This window comes from Euprymna scolopes, chromosome 7 (assembly GCF_053919585.1).
Source record: "Euprymna scolopes isolate OS-2025 chromosome 7, ASM5391958v1, whole genome shotgun sequence".
In the NCBI taxonomy this organism is placed as follows: domain Eukaryota; kingdom Metazoa; phylum Mollusca; class Cephalopoda; order Sepiida; family Sepiolidae; genus Euprymna; species Euprymna scolopes.
Window position 1 is genome coordinate 84,550,017 of NC_136488.1, and position 21,337 is coordinate 84,571,353.

A 21,337-nucleotide genomic window follows, 5' to 3' on the forward strand; every position below is an offset into this window, starting at 1 on the left:
ATTGTCAAGTCAGGGTTAAAGATAACGGTTAATGAGATGGATTTATTGTTAGTTTAATGATGATGAATATTACGAGGGGATTGAAAATGATTAATCCAATGAATTTTATAACTTTGACAAAATATTTATTCACATTGTATTTCTGTTGTGCTTCAAGGAATCACCACAATATTTTTTTGACCAAATCATCCTTCCAATATCTACCTAATAAATTCATAAAATATTCACCATTTCTAGCTCTTTAATCTGTAATATAAATCTCACCTGTTTGTTTAAATGTATGTATGTATCTAAAACTTTCGACACAGGCGACGAATTTTCACGAGATCGGTATCGTTTTAAAGCTCAACACTACGGACGACAAATATCGAAAAATTGGCCAAAAACATTAATTCCTTTATCCTCAACTAGGCACTTTTCTACAAGGAGGGGTCGCCTTTTTCGTCGATATTTTCGAAAACCATCCCATCTTTTTGATGAACTAGTCTTAATTTAAACCTTCGCCACTTTCGGTTTGGCGATGGACGCAACGGCACAGACGTCACGTTTTTTTCACGTTCTTTTCCTCATTCGCGGTACCCTGCCTGCCTACAACCACTTTTTTTTGAACACACACTTCCAAACACCCAGGCAACGCCGGGCACACAGGCTAGTTTATATATAAAATCTAGAGTTGCATATTTGAAAACCCGACTTCAAGAATTCGAAAATGTCCGACCACTTAATTTTAAGTCTTTCAATATTTAAGTTGTTTATTCTTTGGAGATTGAGACCTCTAATTCCTATCTTTCTTATGTGTTCGACTCGAATTTCTTCCAAAACTGACTCTATAATAGTTCTTATCTACTATTGAGTCACAATTTATCAAGGCCAAAAGCCACTCGAAGGTAAAGATCAATAAGATTGATAGATTATCTGTTGAATGATAAAGAATGTTTTGAGAGGATTGAAAATAACGAATGAAATGAATAACATTTGTTTACTTATGAGTACCGTTTATGACAAGTATCTCTTAATATTAGATTTTGAGGATGTTGGAGTTTGCAAGGAGCTAGTCTTGTGGTAACATATTTCTTGGCTAAGAAGCCCTTGGAAAACTATTCATGGAATCCTATTTAATGCTAGATATAGGTTGGAAGAGAATCATGTTTCTTCTTGCAATAGTGATAAAAAGACGAGTTATTGATGTGAATTCCTTCTAATGATTTAAAGGTTTCGAAATAAGTTTTAAAATGTAACGGTTGCAAAAATAAAAACAAAAATGGTCGAATTTGTTCCAAATCAATTAATCATCTTAGACAAGATGTGTCGCGCCATTTATAAAACTCTTATTTAGCCCAAACACAGCGTATTATCACTTGGCCGTAAGGGGCTACTAGATGGGATTATGCTTAAAGAAGCATTATGTAGGAAGTCCAGCAGCGATATATCTGTTCGCACTACATTTAAATTACTGCACATTAGTACATTAAGAGAATCAGGAAATAAGGAGATAATTCTAAAGTCTAGCAGTTCGAAAAAAGAAACTCTTCTGTATCTAAGTGTTGTATTGCCTGTCTCTCTTTAACGATTTATCTGCTTATCGCGCACGTATGTATAAGCATGTTTGTTGCACTTCTACGAAGATGCAAGCTGCTGAATAAATATCTACACTCTAGCTGGTTCCAGACGTTTAGCAATCAAACACATTGACGGTTTCATAACAAAACTGTTTTTTTTTATTATTTATTTAATTATTATTTTGCCTGTAGTGGTTGTCGGACATATCGAGCAAGAATGAAATGTTCTTTTGTTCGTCGAACCTTTTGCTTTTATTGACATCATGTTCCATCATAGGTCAATATATGTATCAAAGTCCGACATGGTATTTTCTTTGTCCTCTGCAAACCTGAAATTTGTGTGTGTCTGCACGATCTCAAAGCCCCTTTATCCGACATAAGGACCTATACAAAAAAAGGGAGTGAGATTTTACTACTTGTCGTAGTTATTCGGGTGTATTTTCATTCGTGGTACTGCCAACAAATCAAATAATCTAAATACCAGTAGACATGTTAACTAGTTACCATTAGAAAATTATATTTGTAAAAAGATTTCTTTATGCAAACAAGATGCGGAAATCGACAGTGTTCAGGCGGTTAACCCCTTTTGCGGAAATCATCTGCATGGGAACGATAGAATAGGACTATGATCAGACATAAGCTTGAACGAATTTAATATTAATAGGACCCACTTTTGGTGGAGATCAAAGGTCTGAGGTAACCTCCAGCAGAACTTGATGTGGCCACGTGACTTATGACGGGACTCCATCTCATCCTCTTTGCTGGCGAGACTTGAACGAGAAAAGGCGTGTTTTGCGTGCTGCATCCAAATAGGGCCACAACGTCAGGCGACTGACGTTGTGAAAACTTTCTCTGTATATATATATATATATATATATATATATATATATATATATATATATATATATATCCGTGTATTACCGATGCGAAGTCGGGAGATTTCCAATTCTGTCTTTTTAAATAAACGTTTTACAAACTATGCAACAAGTGTAGGCGTGAGTTTGTTAACACGAATAAAACAACCTAGGCTCACAACGATGATGGCGACGACAACGTGAGTAAAGACGTAATGCAACACGAACCTATGCGTTTCTAACAATAGCCTTAATCATAGATAATATCTGCTTTTTTTGATTACCCTTACAATTTCGCAGATAGTATGACGGTGACAAGCAAGATATTGCCCCTTCTGATTCATAGTTATCTTTCTCAGATAACGTGAAAGCCTCCCTTTTCCATGTTAAGAATAAATTACTTCTCTGCTTAATCCTGTCCAACAAAATAAACGGATAAAAGAAGTAAAAAAGAGCCGACAATCGACCATCGCTAAAGCTCTCTATTACCTCTCCCGTTAACACCTTTTGCGTCAAATTCGACATCAGCTGAACGATCCTATCTTCCCCTATTAAGAAAGTGTTCTCAGATTATTATCCTTTGTAGTTGCCAGAACGACTTTTGATTCCAGACTAAGATTGTCCACGAGTGAACACCGAGACGACGAAAGAGAAGCGAGTATGCTTTTAAATCATAATTATTTTAACTGTGCGTTGCCCGACCAGCAACATGAGTAGCAAAGATACCTCCACCTGGACTCTCCACTTTAGGTAACAATTATTCGTTTCTGTAGTCGAGGGGAAAACAATACCTTTTCAAAAGAATTAATATATAGTCTAACAAGTCTACGAACACCAAAGTGGCGAAGATAAAAGGGTCGATTTCAATTAATAAAAAATATCTGTCTTATTCATTTCTAAATGTTCATTTAATGCTGTGAAATTTAATACGATATCTGGCAATAATACTTGGAATGTTCTTGATAATTTGTTTTGTCTGTTTTACTACAAATCCACCTTTTTGGATTATTTAAAGTAAAAGCACAATACTTGACAGTTCATTCAATTCATTACATATGAAGATTCGGAATATGTCTGTTTGGAACCGAAACTATGCTATTACTATCTTGTAATGATTGATTTATTTTACTATATTAGTTCGAACTAATCTAGTATCGTCCAATGTTGAATTCATCCCAGGCATTACCTCCTCATTTATTTTTCTTTGGTTGGCCATGGTATAGTTTATTATCTATTATGCGATCATTAAATTATCCTCTCAGACCTAACTCTCTTCTTTGCAGGACAGTGTAGCCTATGTTCATTCGTTGTGATACAAAGCTTCCATTAATTATTATAAAGTTGTAATTTCCAAAATAAAAAATATATATCCATATGACTTGGCTGCATCAGCTTTAATCGAAACCGAAACCAAAACTTATGAAGAATTCTTGGTAAAATTATTTATTACGAGAAATAGGTCATAACAATTAAACGACAGTCACTCGGAAGAAAAAAATGTAAGCGTGACACACAAAATAACACACACACTATCGTATTAATATATAGATGTTTTGATAATGTTTATAATTGAAATACATTACAATTTTTCGTTATTTGATTTGCCGTTCTTCTCATCTTTCTTAATTATCCTTCTTCCCTGTTTTGTTTTGGTACATCATGACTGTTCTTTTATTAATATTTGATCGTCTCTGAAGAGCTTCCAAATAAACGATTAACAATATTTTTCGTTACGTGTTGCGAAATGTGCGTAAGACAGTAAAGGTAAAATGTAGGCCATTCGCCGAAATCTAAAATAAAGAAATTATAATTGTTGACGGATTCTTTTCTTTAGACATTAGGACGCAAACAAACAATTTATAAAGTATAATCTAAATAATATTTAACAACCCGTAGCAATCTAATCCCTCTACTCATTGAATATGCCGTTTACTCCGTTATCCTCTCTCGTATTGCTTTCTCTATATATCGACACCACTCGCCCCATATAATATTACCCTCCACCCCTATATTCTTCATAGCTTCTAATCTCTCGCTAATTCCCAGCTAACTAAAATTCACCTACATTAGTTTAACACCCCCATATTGCCCAGTTCAGCCCTCGTTCATCATAACCTATGTACAAGATACATCAATATCCTTCCAATTATAATCATAGCTGGATGTCGCATTAATGTTTGCAACCTAGTCTCTTTTCTTATAAGAAGCATTAGACTTCGAAATAACTAGGTACAAAGAACATATAACACCTCTCTAATTACTGTGTTTTCTTACTACATCGACAAATAAATCTATGTATACGAACATATGGCTTTGTCTTGTCTATAATTTTCTATTATTATTGTTATGTTTGACGTTCATCTTCGTCGCCAACTTATGTTTGCAGGTTGAACCAAATAATGCATAAGGCAATAAAACCAACACAAAGTCAAGTATCTGCAGAATGTCTTCTTGGTTCCTCCTCTTCTCTTTTCTCTCTCCCAACAATCGAGCACAGCATATAATAACAAAACTCTAAAGCACGTCTGACAGCACTGACTTCTGCCAACAGTCTGCCCCCCCTCTTAACAACACAGGCTTTTTATATCGCAAAATCGTTCACCTCTATTTGCATATTCTTCTAACTCACGTGATCACTACTCTATAAATAAGAGTCTTGACCGTTTCTTTTCTTTCTTTTTATTTATTTTCGGTGACCGACCCGCACGTGGTCTATCCAGGTAAGTCACGCATTTCTCCACAGGCAATACAAATGAAGACTCAACAAACAAAAGGTAGATCAATAAGAAGTGTATTAGGAAAAGTATATTTACATAATGGTTGTCAAGTAAGAGAGTCTTGGCTGGAGAACATATCTGCTCTCGGCTCGGCCTTCAGTGGCTTCTGGTTAACACACACTCAGACTAATCGAGTCTTGCTATTTATGTGTAATATTATCCACATATGTAAATGAGTGGGTGCCACCACAACACCCTCCCCCAAGATTTGAAGTCACAGATTTCAATATCTTTTTCTCTTGGGATTAAACATTAATGGTTTATTAAACTTTCTTTTTCTACCTGATCCTCGGGGCTCAAGTGTATATTGAGGCGGTTCCAAAGTAAAGGATTCGTATATGATGTCCATGGTTTCCTCCTCTTCGACTGCAGTTGTATAATCACCATCTTGAATGTGGCCTTTTTTATTTTGTTCAGGTGCCTTTTATGTATATTTTGTGGACCTTTAATCATGTATGTACAATCACCAATGCGTTTATCCACTACTCCACATTCCCAGTAAGAAGTGTTATTCCTGTAGCACTTGAAATATACTCGATCTCCCGAGTTATATTTCTTTCTTATGTGTGTAGTGTTTCGGACAATTGCCTGTTTTGGCAATAGTTTATCAAACGCCGATTTCACTTTTCTGGCAAATATTAAATCAGCTGGTGATATGTTTGACGGTGTATTAGGGTGCGGTGTTATCCTATATATTTGCAAAAATTGTTGCAAAGCTTTTTCCGTTGGTATCCAAATGGATTTTTTTCAACGCTCGTTTTAACGTGTGCACGAACCTCTCCGCGAGGCCGTTCGACTTTGAATGGCACGGAGGAGTAGTAATATGCTTTACTTGGAACGTGTCACAAAATTCCTTAAAGTCTGTGGATGTGAATTGAGTTCCATTGTCAGTAACCAGTGTGTCTGGTACACCAAATCGTGCAAATAACTCGTGTAGGAATCATATTGAGTTGTTCGTTGTTAGATTCCTGCAACGCATTACCTCAGGCCATTTTGTATAACTATCTACTACAATTAAGTAGTAATTTTCTCCTACTGGACCAGCGAAGTCCATGTGGATTCTCGACCATGGGTTGTCGGTTTTCGGAAAAGGTTTGTGTACTATAGGTGGGGATTTTGCCGCTAACTGGCATCCTTTACATCTATTTATTGTTGTAGCTATGTCGATGTCCATGTTACGCCATTATACGTAGCTTCTCATTAGAGACTTCATCCGATTTATACCCGGATGTCCTGTGTGGAAGTCTCTCAAAATCCTCTTTTGCAGCGTTTTAGGTATTACTACTCTCGCTGTATAATAACACATCGTTATATATGGAAAAAATTTCCTGAACCTTTTGCCATTTATAATTTTTATCTTTTATATCATTTATATATTCATCTTTATCGGCTTCTCTTTTAATGTCCGACAATGTTATCAATAGTTCTTTAATGATGTTTACTACCATATTTTTAACTTCGACATTTGTTCGAATTGCTGCAATCACTGATTCTTCCAAATTATTTTTCTGTGGTATCAGTCTTGAAAGTCCATCCGCATGGCAAATCTTTTTCGATGCTAGATGTTGTATCTGGAAATCGTAATTCAGTAGGATCGTACCCCAACGCAGCAATCTATTTGCGGTGTATACAGGCAATCCTTTTTTTGATCCGTAGATTGTGACTAATGGTTTATGGTCGGTTTCAAGTATGAAATGTCTACCATATAAATATCGGTGGAACTTAGTTACTGCAAAGATTATACTCGATGCTTCTTTTTCAATCTGTGAATACGCCTTCTCTGCTGGAAGCAGTGTTCTCGAAGCGTGAGCTATCAGCTTTCTAGATCCATTAGGCATGATATGTTGAATGCATGCTCCTATGCCGTAGGAACTAGCGTCACTAGCGACGACTATATTTAATTTTGTGTCATAGTGAGTTAGAAATAATTCAGATGTTAGTGCTCTCTTTATTTTGTCAAAAGCGGTTTGACATTCTTGCGTCCAGCTCCAAGGTGTGTCCTTTTTTAGCAGCTCATTTAAGGGAGCTCGCAAATTATGCATCACTTCAATAAAATATTGGTAATAATTTGCGAGTCCTAAGAAACTCTGCAAGGTTGTTACGCTATTAGGTGCTGGCATGTTTTTTTATTGCCGCAGATCTTTCTGGGTCTGGATGTCGTCCATGTTTATTTATTAATGTCCAAGATACGTAATTTCGCTCATACAAAAGTCGCATTTATTTTCTTTTACTTTAAACCCGAATTCTTGTATTCAAGTGAATACTTGTTTTAAATGCTCCTTATGTTATTCTAGGGATTTGCTCCTGATAACAATGTCGTCCAGGTATGCACATGCGCACTCAATACCACTTAGCATGGTGTCCATCACTTGCTGAAAGATGGCAGGCGCTACTTTGATGCCAAAGGGCAACCGATTGTATTTGTATAATCCCTTATGCGTGTTGATGCATAGTATTTTTTAGCAATTCTCCTCCACCGGTATTTGTAAATACGCGTCGCTCAAGTCTATCTTGGAGAAGATATTACCATCATTCAACTTTGTGAATATTTCCTCTGAGCTTGGTAGGGGGTAATGGTAATCTTGTAATATGGAGTTTAGACCTGTCGAAAAGTCTGCGCACACTCTGATTTCATCATTCTTTTTCTTTACATATACGGTGGGGGCTGCCCAGTCGCTGTGTTCTATTTTTGATAGTATGGCTGTCTGCTCCAATCTGTTTAATTCTTTATTAATCTTTTCCAACCCAGCGAACGGAACGTTTCACTTTTTTCTAAAAATTGGGCTGGTGTTTTCTTTAAGTTCAAACGAGGCCTTAAATTTATTGCAACGACCTAATTTAGCCATGAATATTTCAGGGAATAATTTTTTAAAGTCCTCTTTTATATTTTCTGTTGTAGGAGTAGTTCATTCTATTTTTTTTACAGAATGTATTGATTGGCTTATCCCACAGTCAAAATTTCTCAATCAAATCTATTCAAAACAGATTTTCGCTATTTTTCAATACGAACATTTTTAATTTCTTTGTAATCCCTTTCAATTTTATCGTAAGGATAACTTCTCCTTCAAATTTTATCTCACCACCAGTTACCGTCCGAGCTGATTTACTTGTTTTCATCATGGTTGGTTTACCCAACTTTTTCCATGTATTCAAGTTTATTATAGAAATTCCACTTATGTATTTTCGCCGATTTTTGTCTAATTTTTCATTTGATTTTGTTTGCTGTACTCTCTTTCTGGTGAAATCTTTATATCTGCAACAATCGCTTTTGTGTCCAACTTTCTTGCAAATGTAGCATTTTTTCTTCTTATAAGGGCAATCTGATTCCCAATGTCTTTCTGCGCATCTCTTACAGTTATATCTAGGGAGAGACTTGTTATATTCTTTACTATAATTATAATTATTATATTTGGGAAATCTCGTTCCATTTTGACTGCTTTTATTTGTATAGTTCTTGGTTGGTGTGTATGGTTTTCTAACCTTTCTTACATATGCCACTCCGGATTCTTCTATCTTTTTTAATCCTTTTTTAGTGTAATGGCTCTTTCACAATCCTCTGCTAATTTCTGAAGTGTTAAATCTTGCTTAGATTCCAGCTTAGACAACACTCGTCTGCGTATTTCTGCATTTTTTGTGGAAACTAACCCTTGTGCGAAGATTAGGCATTTGAAATCTTCTAATGTTAGTTCCGCTAACTTAAAATTATCACAGTTTTATTTGACAACTGATGTGTATGTCAAATAATATTGGTTGTTCATCTTCCTTAGATTCATACACAACCATCTCTTATGAAAAAGAGATATATTCGGATTAAATAATTCTTTTAGTAATTTTACAGCTTCCATGAAATCTAATTCCGTAGTTTTTTTAAGGTAATATGTAATCTACGAATTTACTGTGTTCTGCTACACCCAACTTTCTGTGTAAGAGGCTCACTTTCTGGCTATTTGGCCAACTTTTGCAGTCCAGTTGAAAGACATCCTCGTATCTTGTATAGTATGCTTCAAAATTCTTTTCTTCCTCCAGCACATAATTTACATGTGTCCATACTATTAAAAATAGTTGTATGGAAGAAATTAGCACTGTCGACATTTTCTCGATTATTCTTTAGTAGTTCCAGTGTTTTAACAAAACGTTCATTTTGCCTTTCCTTATGTCTAAATTGTAATTTCTTCTGCCTTTCTTCTTGTTCCAGTTGCCATTTCAATAATTTCTCATCTCTTCGTTCATCTCGCTCGGCTTGTGCCTGTTGTTGCGTCTGCAAAAATTGCATTAACATTCTAGATAAATCTTCCATTTTTTTAGTGTATTCTAAAATATAAAATGGCTTGTGTTACAACAAAAACTGTTCAGAGTTCCTGTTTTCAATAAATAATAATATCGCTGCTCGAATAATATTTTTACACTTCGCTAGCGAGTCAAGCTCATCACCCCCCCCAAAAAAAACTGAGGCTTTTACTGAAACCACCAAATACGATTTACTTTTCCGTTTTAGGCACTTCCTAATAAGTAACAGCAGAACTTAAGTACAACTCTTTCCGAAAAAAAAAAAATTCCAGCTCGAGTTACAATTAAAAAAAATAAAATGTATGGACTACATTTAATTCTTTTTTTTTCTTACGTGACGTTTTACTGTCTTGTATCCGTTATCCAGTGACAACTTCAGTTTAACAAAAAAAATCTTTCCTTGATTTTAGTGTAACTGGTATTTTTTAATACCGAAGCGAAAAAAAAAATTGGTTTATTAAAAAGTCTTTAGTTGATGTTTTGCTAACGGAGAACAGCAATTAGGAAATCCACTGGTAAACTTTTTTCCGTATGTTACTTTCTTGTACGTTTGCTCTTCATAATTTAGTAATAGAAATCCGTTTGTCGTTTTACAACAAAACAAAAACTCACTTTTACAGTTTGTTGATTTTTTTTCAAGAGTGGTTCCAAGAGAAACGGCGTAAATTGTCGCTTTTGCCACGTTCGTTTTTTTTTCTTTGAGACTGCACTTAGCGGTTTTGGTTTGTGTTTTTTTCCCGACTAGTATTTTAGTACATAAAATACTATTAATCGAGGTTACTTTTTTTTTTTTTAACCTGAATGCAGTTTTTGTTCTTGGAACTTGGGAAACAACTGTTACTTTCTTTTAGTGTTGTACTTCGGCGAGGAAAATATTTTACCGCTTTCCAATGTTGGCTGAATTACTAATTTTTTCCGCTTGAGTCGAACTTCTCTTTAGCGTGAAATCCGTTTTTATGACTATTTCGTTCGTCAAAACTTGTATTCCTAAGAAAGGTCAACCGTTGCGTTGTACTTTTCTTTTTAATGAGTTCTTTCCATTTCTTCGTCAAACTGTTATATTTCACGTTCAGCCTCGTCGCCAACTGTTATGTTTGACGTTCATCTTCGTCGCCGACTGTTATGTTTGACGTTCGTCTTCGTCGCCAACTGTTATGTTTGCAGGTTGAACCAAATAACGTATAAGGCAACACAAATGAAGACTCAACAAACAAAAGGTAGATCAATAAAAAGTGTATTAGGAAAAGTATATTTACAGTATATTTACATAATGGTTGTCAAGTAAGAGTATCTTGGCTGGAGAACATATCTGCTCTCGGCTCGGCCTTCGGTGGCTTCTGGTTAACACACACTCAGACTAATCGAGTCTTGCTATTTATGTGTAATATTATCTACATATGTAAATGAGTGGGTGCCACCACAACAATTATATTTAAGCATCACCATACATGTCAATCGTAACACATCTTGATATGTCTAATCTTAATAAACTTTCTGTACTTTTAAACCTTTTTATACTTTATATATATATATATATATATATATATATATATATATATAAACATAAATTAGATGGACACGACTTTTTCCTCGCGTAATGCAAAGCTCTTTGTAAATAAACAAATTGAACTCTGCAAAGTTGAAGTCAATCAATGTTCATAGAAATAAACATTGTAGATATCATTAAAAGATGCAGCTAGATGGTTGATGATACGATTTATGGCTTGGGAGTTGTCTTAGTCTAGTCTTGGATGCAGCAGAACCGTATTATATATACATTATATATATACATATATATATATATATATATATATATATATATATATATATATATATATATATATATATAAGGACATAAATAAAGAAATAAAGACCGAAAATTAAAATTTACAAGGAAATTTATTGTTCCACAGAATACTCAAAACATTTTTTTAAAATTATTTTTTTTGAGTATTCTGTCGAATGCACTTTCTTTTGTCTGGTAGATTTTCATTCCTATTGTCTGAATATATATATATATATATATATATATATATATATATATATATATATATTATTCTTTAATGTGTAACCAACAATAAGTGAGTTTTAGATCGAAGTTGAATGTAGGGTATTTTTCAAAGGAACAGGTTAGAGAACACTACGTAATTTCGGAGAAACATTGACAATGTTTCATGAAGAAACTCCAAACACTATGTCGGTTATAAATTTATTTCATCCACTCCAGAAATCTTCACGCACAAATGGACATTAAATTTCATTTGTAAGAAAAGATAATTCGCATTCGGCTTTCGCATAAAAAACCTCCGTATCAAAATCGGGAGGAGGGGAAGAAGTGACCATTGAAATTCAGAATATATAACTGTTACATATTTCCCTCTTAGAATCGTTTATCGTATCTGCTTTTAATCTATCTTATAACAGATTGAAAAATTCACATGCAGGTGTGAAAGCGCTACTGTCTACTCATATTAAATAGCCTTCACACCAGCAGTATCACACCAATCCATATCTGCGCCCTTCATTTCACACATAAATAAAATATAGGGATCCTCTCCACTGACTACTTTCCGTTTGATTAATTTTTATTGTCGAAATATTGTAATTTCATAAATGATATGATTCCAAGATATATTACGTTTCCGTTGTTAAAACAAACTCATTAGCAATTTTTAATTTTATAATAAGGGTTTACGGACTTCCGGTTTATGGAGCCAATACATTTCCACTTCGCCACTTGACAAGGCTGCTGCGAAGAAAGTGAGATCCCTCTACCGCGCTAGAAAATTATTCACGCCCAAGACTATCTTATATCTCTACAAAACCACTACTATCCATGCATAGAGTATTGTTGTCTCATCTGACTATTACATCTACGACAAGTCTTTACTTTTTAGAAAGGATCCAAAAACAATCTTAAGTCTAATAATTCCCGAACTATTAGCTAAGCTCCAACTCCTGTCCAATCGCGCCATGTTGCACCCGTGTATCTGTTTTACAAATACTTTAGTGGAATTTGTTGTGATGAACTCATAGCACTTGTCCCCCCCCCTCGACGTGCATACTGCCGACTAACTCGACAAGTAGCAAGATCCCATCCTTCACTGATGAGGTGCTTAGATGCTGGAAAGCCCTTTACTCCTATAGTTTCTTACTTCGGGCTATCTAAACTTTGGAATTCTCTTCCTCTGTATTGCTTCCCTGACTGTACTAACATGCAGAAGTTTAACTGTAACACGAACCAACATAACACTACTCAACCATCATATAGTACCCATTAGACATGATTCCGACGAGTAGCCCCTCACGTCCAAGTGGCAATACGCGTTATTTAGGGAGAAAAATAGTAACTTAAAAAAAAAAAGTATGATAATATAGTAAAGTGTTCTCTTGCTACATGAAAATAATGAAATTAAAAACCAAACAAGACAATTCCTAAGCCATTAAGTATAGGTCACAAGTGCATAGACAAACGACTTTCTGCTTTGAAAGTTGCCTAATCTTAAGAACCTCGACAAAAATGTAGGTCAATGATTAAATATAACTGAAAACTGATTATTATGCAGTCTCACAAGTTATGTTAACTATTCTTCCCCTTATTCAGAATTCTCTGTATAAAAATTCAATACACAGCTAATGCTTGTCCTTCACAATTCCCGGTCTCAAAATTCAATTCACACCTGACAAAACTCCCCCCCCCCAAAAAAAAACGCCCTGCGAACACTGAATGCTGTAAAAAAAAAAAAAAAAAAAAAAAAAAAAAAAAAAAAAACCTTAGGCTTGTACAAATTTTTTATCACAATTTATAAAAGTGTTTTTTTTTTTAATAAATAAAATAGATTAAAATAAATCAAATACGTTTATTTACAAAAATAATTAATAAGAAAGAAAAAAATATTGCAAATATAATTAATTAAGTTAATGGAAAATAAAATGAACGATTGTTTACTTAAGATGGTCCAAAAATCGGAAATATTAACATATAAATAAATCAAATAAAATTAACGCAATGAAAAAGAAAATGTGAATTTGTCCACCATTTTTCAAACTACAAAATAAACAAAAAATAAGTTGATGATGTTGCCGGAAAAATTATTGTCTTCAGATAAGGCTACACCGTTTAGCGTAGACCACTTTCAAAGCAGGAAACCGTTTGTCCGGCTAAATATGCACTTGTACCAAGCATGCTTTACGTTATTTGACGTATATTGTGACTATTAGTCCTACACACAGATTCGAAAAAGCTGTCAGGAAACAAATATATAACAAATAAATGTTATCAAAGGCAAGATAAGTTTCTTTTCTACCTAACTGGATAATTTTGTAGTGATTTTATTTAATGTAACATGTTTATTCAGCTCGAAAAACAGTGTTTATCGATCTATTTGAAAATTACAAATGGCGCCAATCTCTTTGTTGAACACGATAAGTTTGGGAAAAAGAGTTAAAAATAAAAAATATACAAAATACTGTTAAAAACTCGCTTAATATATGTTACCATGACATAAGCTGACATGTATTCTTAGCCAGTTACGTAGAAAACGGACATTTAGAAAATCGATTTTATTTAAAAAAAAAAAAAACAGTAAACAAGTAAAAATATGTTTAACTAATATTAGTGGGGGGGGGTCATAAAATGAGTTTTCAATCGATATTTATTCAATAAGGGTTGAGTTTTCTTATCGAGCAAAAACGGACGAATTTTCCGAGGACGAGTTTTCCTAAATTCAGTAAGCACATACATATCTGATGTATGAATATGACTAACGCACACTTATATACACTACATACAAAGCTGTAAAAAAATATATATGTAGTTAAGTAAATATATAAACAGTTGCAAAACTTACCATTTCGAAATTCCTTGAACATTGGCCCTGCATTCGATGACAAATATGATTCAGATATATCCAGGAAGTCTGCAGAATTTGTTGGAACCGGCAAAAATGAAGATTAACACACGATTTATACAAAAGAAACGACGTTGTTTGAAATGCACAGGTGAAATAAGTTAGTGTTGCCGATCATTTTCGGTTAATTTTTTTTTTACTTATAGCAGATGTGAGAGTGTTGGTTTCTTTAATTCGAGCCGCGCTAATACACACATACATATATGCGTGTATGTGCATATGCATGCATGAGTATGTTTAAATCCTTATATATATATATATATATATATATTTCAATTAGGAAGGGAAGACTTATGATTCATGATTAAAAGTAAATTTGTGTGTATATATATATATATATATATATATATATATATATATATATATATTCCTTTAATCTTCTCTCCAAAAAGGGTGGGAGGGGGAACGGGAGAGGAAAGAAAGAGAAATGGAGAGCCAGCTGGCCGGTTTCGACCCTCGCTTCTCAAAGCTGTATCGAGAGAAGTAAATAATAACGTTATTATTTAAAAAGCCATTCTTAACATGGGGAGAGGAGGGTGTTTTGTACCTATTCTATACTTCAACTTTACAATAAAATAAAAACATAAAAATTTAATTAAACTTAGAAATACGATTTAAAAAATAACGCGGATCACTCTCTGCACTAGCACCTTTTATATGAATGAATGATTGAATGAATAAATAAATCATATATGGACAGTGCAAAATCAGTAACTAAGGAGGTAGTCTTAAATCAATTAATTGATTTAAAATATGAAAGACGGGAGAAAAAGATGAAAAAGAAGGAAAGAAGAACTTTCAGCCAAAATAATATCTGCAAATAAATATATTTGTATATTTTAGAAGTATTTTTCTTTTGATATATGTTTGATTAAAAAGAATTGAAAGTTTACGTTCTTTTTGTCTCAATTTCTTGAGTTTTCTCGCCAACGATCTAATGTTGTGTAGTATTAACATGCTTATCATTCAAACACTATCATGTTTGAATATGTGTTGGTTTTACTCATTTAGAACTGCTTTAAAGCTTCACCGCTCACTCATTTTACGACTAAATTTCAAACAATTTTTACAACGAAATTACAAGTGAAACATACATTCACATATATAACCGATAATGTTTGTCTTAAAAAAATTATAATATATATATATATATATATATATATACGGTACGATACGGTCTATACTAAGCTCCTCTCTCAGTGACTTGAAGCTTGATATATATGGGTTTTGACCCTATGAACGAATTCGATTTGGTTTTTAGATGAAGTTTGACAAGCGTAAGTCGATTAAATGTATATCTTTTACGTATGTTCAAATATAAATTTATACATTAGATAATGTTACTTTTTAAATTTTTATATGCATATTACTTAGTTCATATGGTAACGAATAACGCTTGAGAGCTACATGATTTGCTTTCGATTCTAACTGATGGCATTCAAGTCATATTTATCTTTAAAACTTTTGAAATCCTTACTATATATAAGGTACAATACAATAATCAATAGAGACTTGGCGCTGTAATAATAAATACGAACTTTTCATCAATTTAGATATCATATTTAAAGCGTATTTTATGACTGAGTAACGGCGGGGGCTTGCTAGAATATATATATATATACACACACACACACAGAGGGTGTACCAAAAATCTTAGGCACATTTCAAGTGAATTGAGAATTGATAAATTGAGTGAGAAAGAGTCTAATGACTTCATTTTTCAACAGGATGGGACGCCACCACACTGGGGCCTCAGGGTTAGACAGTTTCTGAAAGCAACACATGGATTGGACGATCTAGGCAAGATAATCACGATCTCATGCGCTTGCCTCCCAGACCTCCAAATCTCACAGCCTACAATTTTTTTTTGTGGAGATTTGTGAAAGGACTGATTTATGTGCTTCCCATTCCAAGAGGTGTGGATGAGTTGAGAGCTCGAATAACAGAAGCTGTTGCAACCATTGACAAAGCAATGTTGGGACGCGTTTGGTAAGAATTCGACTATCAGCTTGATGTGTGTTGTGTGACCAATGGTGGTCACATTGAACAGCTTTGAACATTCCATGAAAAACTTGAGATTGCAAGCTTTCTGAATATATCAGAAGCATTTTTATATCCTTAATAGTTCTTGAGATATTCAATGTCAAAATGTGCCCAAGACTAACACCCTGTATTTAAAAAAAAAATGAATTATTTATTATTTCTGAAGTTTCTATACTAAACTGAGAGTGGGGGGGGGAGATCCGAGAATTTTCTGATTTGTAATAACGTACTGATATAATATTTTACACACACACACACACACACACACACACACACACACACACACACACACACACACACACACACACACACACACACACACACACGTGTGAGTGTGTGTGTGTGTGTGCGTGTGAAATATTATATCAGTACATTATTACATATCATAAAACTCTCAGATCACTCTTTTCCCACTGTCATTTTAGTATAGAAACGTGAGAAATCATGAATAATTCGTTTTTTTATGTTTACGAAAGAAACGCACACGACAGTTGGTGATCATTTGATACTCTCTCGCTAACGGAGCTGGTGGTGACGTCATCCTTTGTCTTTAAACCAAGAGCTGCTGTAATTATTTGTGTATGTTGCTTGTGCGTTTTGTATTTGTCATAATTCGTGACTTATCCAGTGGTGTCATTATACCGTCTCAATTCCGAGGAGGTTATGTAGAGCATTTCGATCAACCTTTCATAAATCATTTTCTTGTACTATAATTCCTAATTTACTCTTCTACTGAAACCCATTCAATGGATTTTTGTTGCTTTTTATCTTTTAATTTCGTTGCATTTTGTAATTAAATAGCATTAGGAATAATATAATCGTTTCAAATACTGTGTGTATCGCAGAAGCATAAATAATTTATTACCGGCTACATCAAGTCACATTAATGAGTCGTAGACGACGAAAAAATTGGTGCTAATGCACTTACTGATCCGAGCTATTTTTTTTACATCGTATTTCGAAGTTTAATTAAAGTTTTATGCTATGTTTTTTTTTATTCAATTGTAAGGTTAAAGTATAGAATAGGTACAAAACACCCTTCCCTCCCCATGTTAAGAATGGCTTTTTAAATAATAACGTTATTTCAGCACGGATCAATCAGTGCACTAGTACCAAAAATTATGTGGGTAACTCTCTCTCTCATATATATATATATATATTATATATATTATATATATATATATATATATATATATATATATATATCACAAAAGCGAGTACACACCTTACATTTCTGCAGATATTTAAATATATCTCTTCATATGACAACACTGAAAAAATGACATTATGATACAACGAAAATTAGTCCATGTCCAGCTTATATAACAGAGTTAATTTAGTTTCCCTTCAAAACAGCTATAAATATAACCATTTAAAGCTAAACCCCTGCCAACAAAAGTGAGTACACCCCTAAGAAACTACACCCTTAAATGTCTAAATTGAGTACTGCTTGTCATTTTCCCTCCAAAATATCATGTGAATCATTAGTGTTATTAAGCCCAGGTGTACATAGATAGCAGAGTTGTTTAAATTTGTGGTGTAGTTCTCATACTCTCTCATACTGTTCACTGAAGTTTCCAACATTGCACTAGATGGCAAAGAACTCTCTGAGGATCTTAAAAGACTTTGATTGATGCTCTACATAAAGATGGCCAAGACTACAAGAAGATTGACGACACTCTGAAACTCTGGAGGATGGATATGCACAAAGTTTCAAATATCTGCCAGCTCCGCAACGTCGTCATAGAGGAGTGAAAGAGCATTCCAGTGGCCACCTGTGAAGCTCTGGTAAACTCCATGCCCAGGAGAGTAAATACAATTTTGGATAATGATAGTGGCCACAAAAAATATTGACAGTTGACATAATGTATGTTAATATTGACAACTTTTTCCAAGGGGTGTACTCACTTTTGCTGGCAGGGGTTTAGTTTTAACGGTCATAGTTTGAGGGGGAAAATAAATTAACTCTGTTATATAAGAAGCCTCTGTAGATGGCTTCACGGAGTTCATTTTTGTTGAATATTGTTTGCCATTTTGATAAACATCTCTTGTCATCTATCCCCAAACATTTTCAATTAATGAGCATTAGTGAAGGGACGATTCCAAAATTTTTCCCCGATTCCAATATAATTATTGAATCTGTCTTAAATTTCCGATTCGATTCCCGATTCCGATTCTTTTAAAATTAATGAATATTTAATTAGTGATTTATTGTTTTTTTGTTGTAAAATTTCAAATTTCCGAGTAATTTCAGCGTTATTTTTTCTCAAATGTTTTCTTTGTACTTGATTGAAAATTATAAGACAATAAAATATTTATTTTGATTTATTTTGATTTTAAAACAAAGCCAGATTTTATCAGTTCCTCGTTAGTGTACAACATGCTGCTTGAAAGTTTTCATAAACAGTTGAAAATAGTCGACGATTGGTATGCAAAATGAGAAAACGATGTAAGAACAAAATATTTAACAACGCCCCTCCCATAGTTACAAACGAATTTCTAAATAATGTTGCTATTAAGATAATCATTTTTAACATGGGGGTGGGCTTTGTTTATTATTCTGTTCATTCTCTCTATGAATGGAGTTAAAATTTTATTTCAATTATGAAAAATTGATGGGTTATTAAATTGATTTGCTTTGCTGTAAACCAAAAACAAAATAGAGATGCAAATACTAATAATAACCTTAGATAAAACTCCCCAAAAAATGCAGAAAGGGGGTAGAAAGGGTAGAAGGAGGAAAAAGAAATTCCAGGTATTACCGTCTCCACAGTAATTAAAAAGTCACCTGTCAAATAACTAAACATAAATGCAAACACTATAAGAACTCGAAGTTGGTATCCCACGACGACGAGTATGAAAACTCCCACCATAGGATATTTACCCATCCAAGTTGTGCCAATATGAATATAGGAGGCACCAGACATGTCCAAACGGTCATATTGTTTAGACGTATAGCTATTGAGGACAATTTGGATGCTTTCTTTGTCTAGGACAGATATGTTTATGTTGAATATTCATCACTTCAGATGTAAAGGTATGATTACTCAAGCTTGAACCAACAGTTAGTCGAATGGCAAGAAATTCTGAGCAATGTAGATAAGAGTTAAAATAATGGTCATGGCTGCGACAATATCACAACTGTTTTTTTTGTGATAGAATGGAGTACTTAGTCTAACTAATAGGAAAGTAAGTGAACTTTAGAAAATATTTAAGCTTGGATTGCAAGTAAAAAATACAGACCGCTATTTATTCCTTCACTTATCTCTTGTTTGTGGTGATATAAAAACACCAACGAAATTTATTTTCAGACAACTTAAATGAATCTGTTTTCTTGTTTGACTTGACACAACTAACAAGCCTTATATGAAACTGCAAGAAAAGTAAAAGGGGGGTTGAAAGGAGAGAGAAAAGAAAAAAGAAAAAAAAGGAAAAAAATATAAAGCTGTCCACACTTTTGACTAACAGCGTACAAATTCAATGGTGTAAGAGAGACGTATCTTCAAATCCATATCCACAACGTAGGTATTCGCACTTATACGAAGTACAAATACTAATTTTTTTCCTTTTTTTTTATGAAATTATTTTAAAAAAATTTATTTTATTTTATTATTCTATTTTTTTATGAATTTTTTTTATCTGTGTGTTATTTGTCTGTTCATGTCTTTTATGTATGTGTGGTAGTGCACGATACCTCTATACACATGAAAGGTATACACTAAACCTGTGTCAGAACCACAAGTGAAACGATTCTGGGCCTGGTGTTGCCACAAAGACCACAACATGAAAATATATAATACAAATTACACAGACCGTGGGACTCAGAATAAAAATCTGCGTGTCATGATCAGCAGGTGCTCATTCGGTGGCCAGCATGGGAGACCCGGTGTCATCCTGCGAATGTTGGCCCACTTCATTATTTCAGAAACACAGACGATGAACAAATAAGTACAATCTCAAATTCCAGGGACCAAAATGATACCATCCAAAAAGAATACAGCCAAGATAACCAACAAAAACGAATCCGAAAGAAGAAATGGACAATGAAGGAGAATGGATTAGTAATGGAATGCTATTATAGAAGCCATACCAAATATAAATATGGAGGTTATAGGAAACGAATGAAAGAGCTATGGAACCAGGCCAGTGACTATCTTACAACAGAACAAAGGATTGCGGACCAAGCAAGATACTCAAGAGAGGTTGGCTCTCAAAACTGGAATTAACGGAAATACATCGGAAAATAAGCAATGAAAATGAGCACGAAGCATTCCCCACTGGAATCACACGTATAGAAGCCTCACAAGGAGAAACAACACAAGCGGTTGACCTACAAATACTAGACGTTACAAATGAGGAAATTAAGGAAGAATTTTGGAGTAAATACTTAAAGTTTACGCATAAATCTATACTTTCGTATATTAATTTTATGTGAATGAATTAAGTAGTTATACTTAGCTCCTGAAATAGTCGAGCACTCTCAAAAGAATTTATTTCACCACATTAAAAATAGATATGGAAAGAGTTAATTTCGAAACATCGCTAAAAAACATCCCCACACCTAGCAAGCATAGCTATATTATTAAATTAAAAAAACAAAACAAAAACAGATGAACTAATACGCCGAATGCAATGACGAGCAAATTTCTTCCTTAAAAATGAAAACGTAAACAAAAAAGAATCCTATGGTTTTAAAACTCTTAAAATGCGAAAACAGTAGACCTTTTGATAAACTTTGAAAATGACTTTTTAAACGTAATTAAAAACCTAGAATTCCACAATCAACCTAATAATTTCCAACGGAAACTACACAAAATCGTTAGAAACATAAACAACTCTAATAAAGTCTTTGTAAAAGCAAATAAAACTAGAAACCTTTATAAAATAGATAAGCAAGAATATAACAA

General features: G+C 33.8%; 1 protein-coding gene across 4 annotated transcripts in view; it reads right to left on the reverse strand.

Annotated features, from left to right (window-relative positions):
* The window catches only part of LOC145279819 (uncharacterized), an 843,773-nt gene that overhangs the window by 321,083 nt on the left and 501,353 nt on the right, over positions 1-21,337 (reverse strand). For all 4 annotated transcript variants that reach the window (XM_080131190.1, XM_080131191.1, XM_080131189.1 and 1 more), the window contains exon 18: positions 14,328-14,396. In XM_080131190.1, the coding sequence (XP_079987316.1) occupies positions 14,328-14,396 (69 nt within the window). The remainder of the gene's footprint in view (positions 1-14,327; positions 14,397-21,337) is intronic.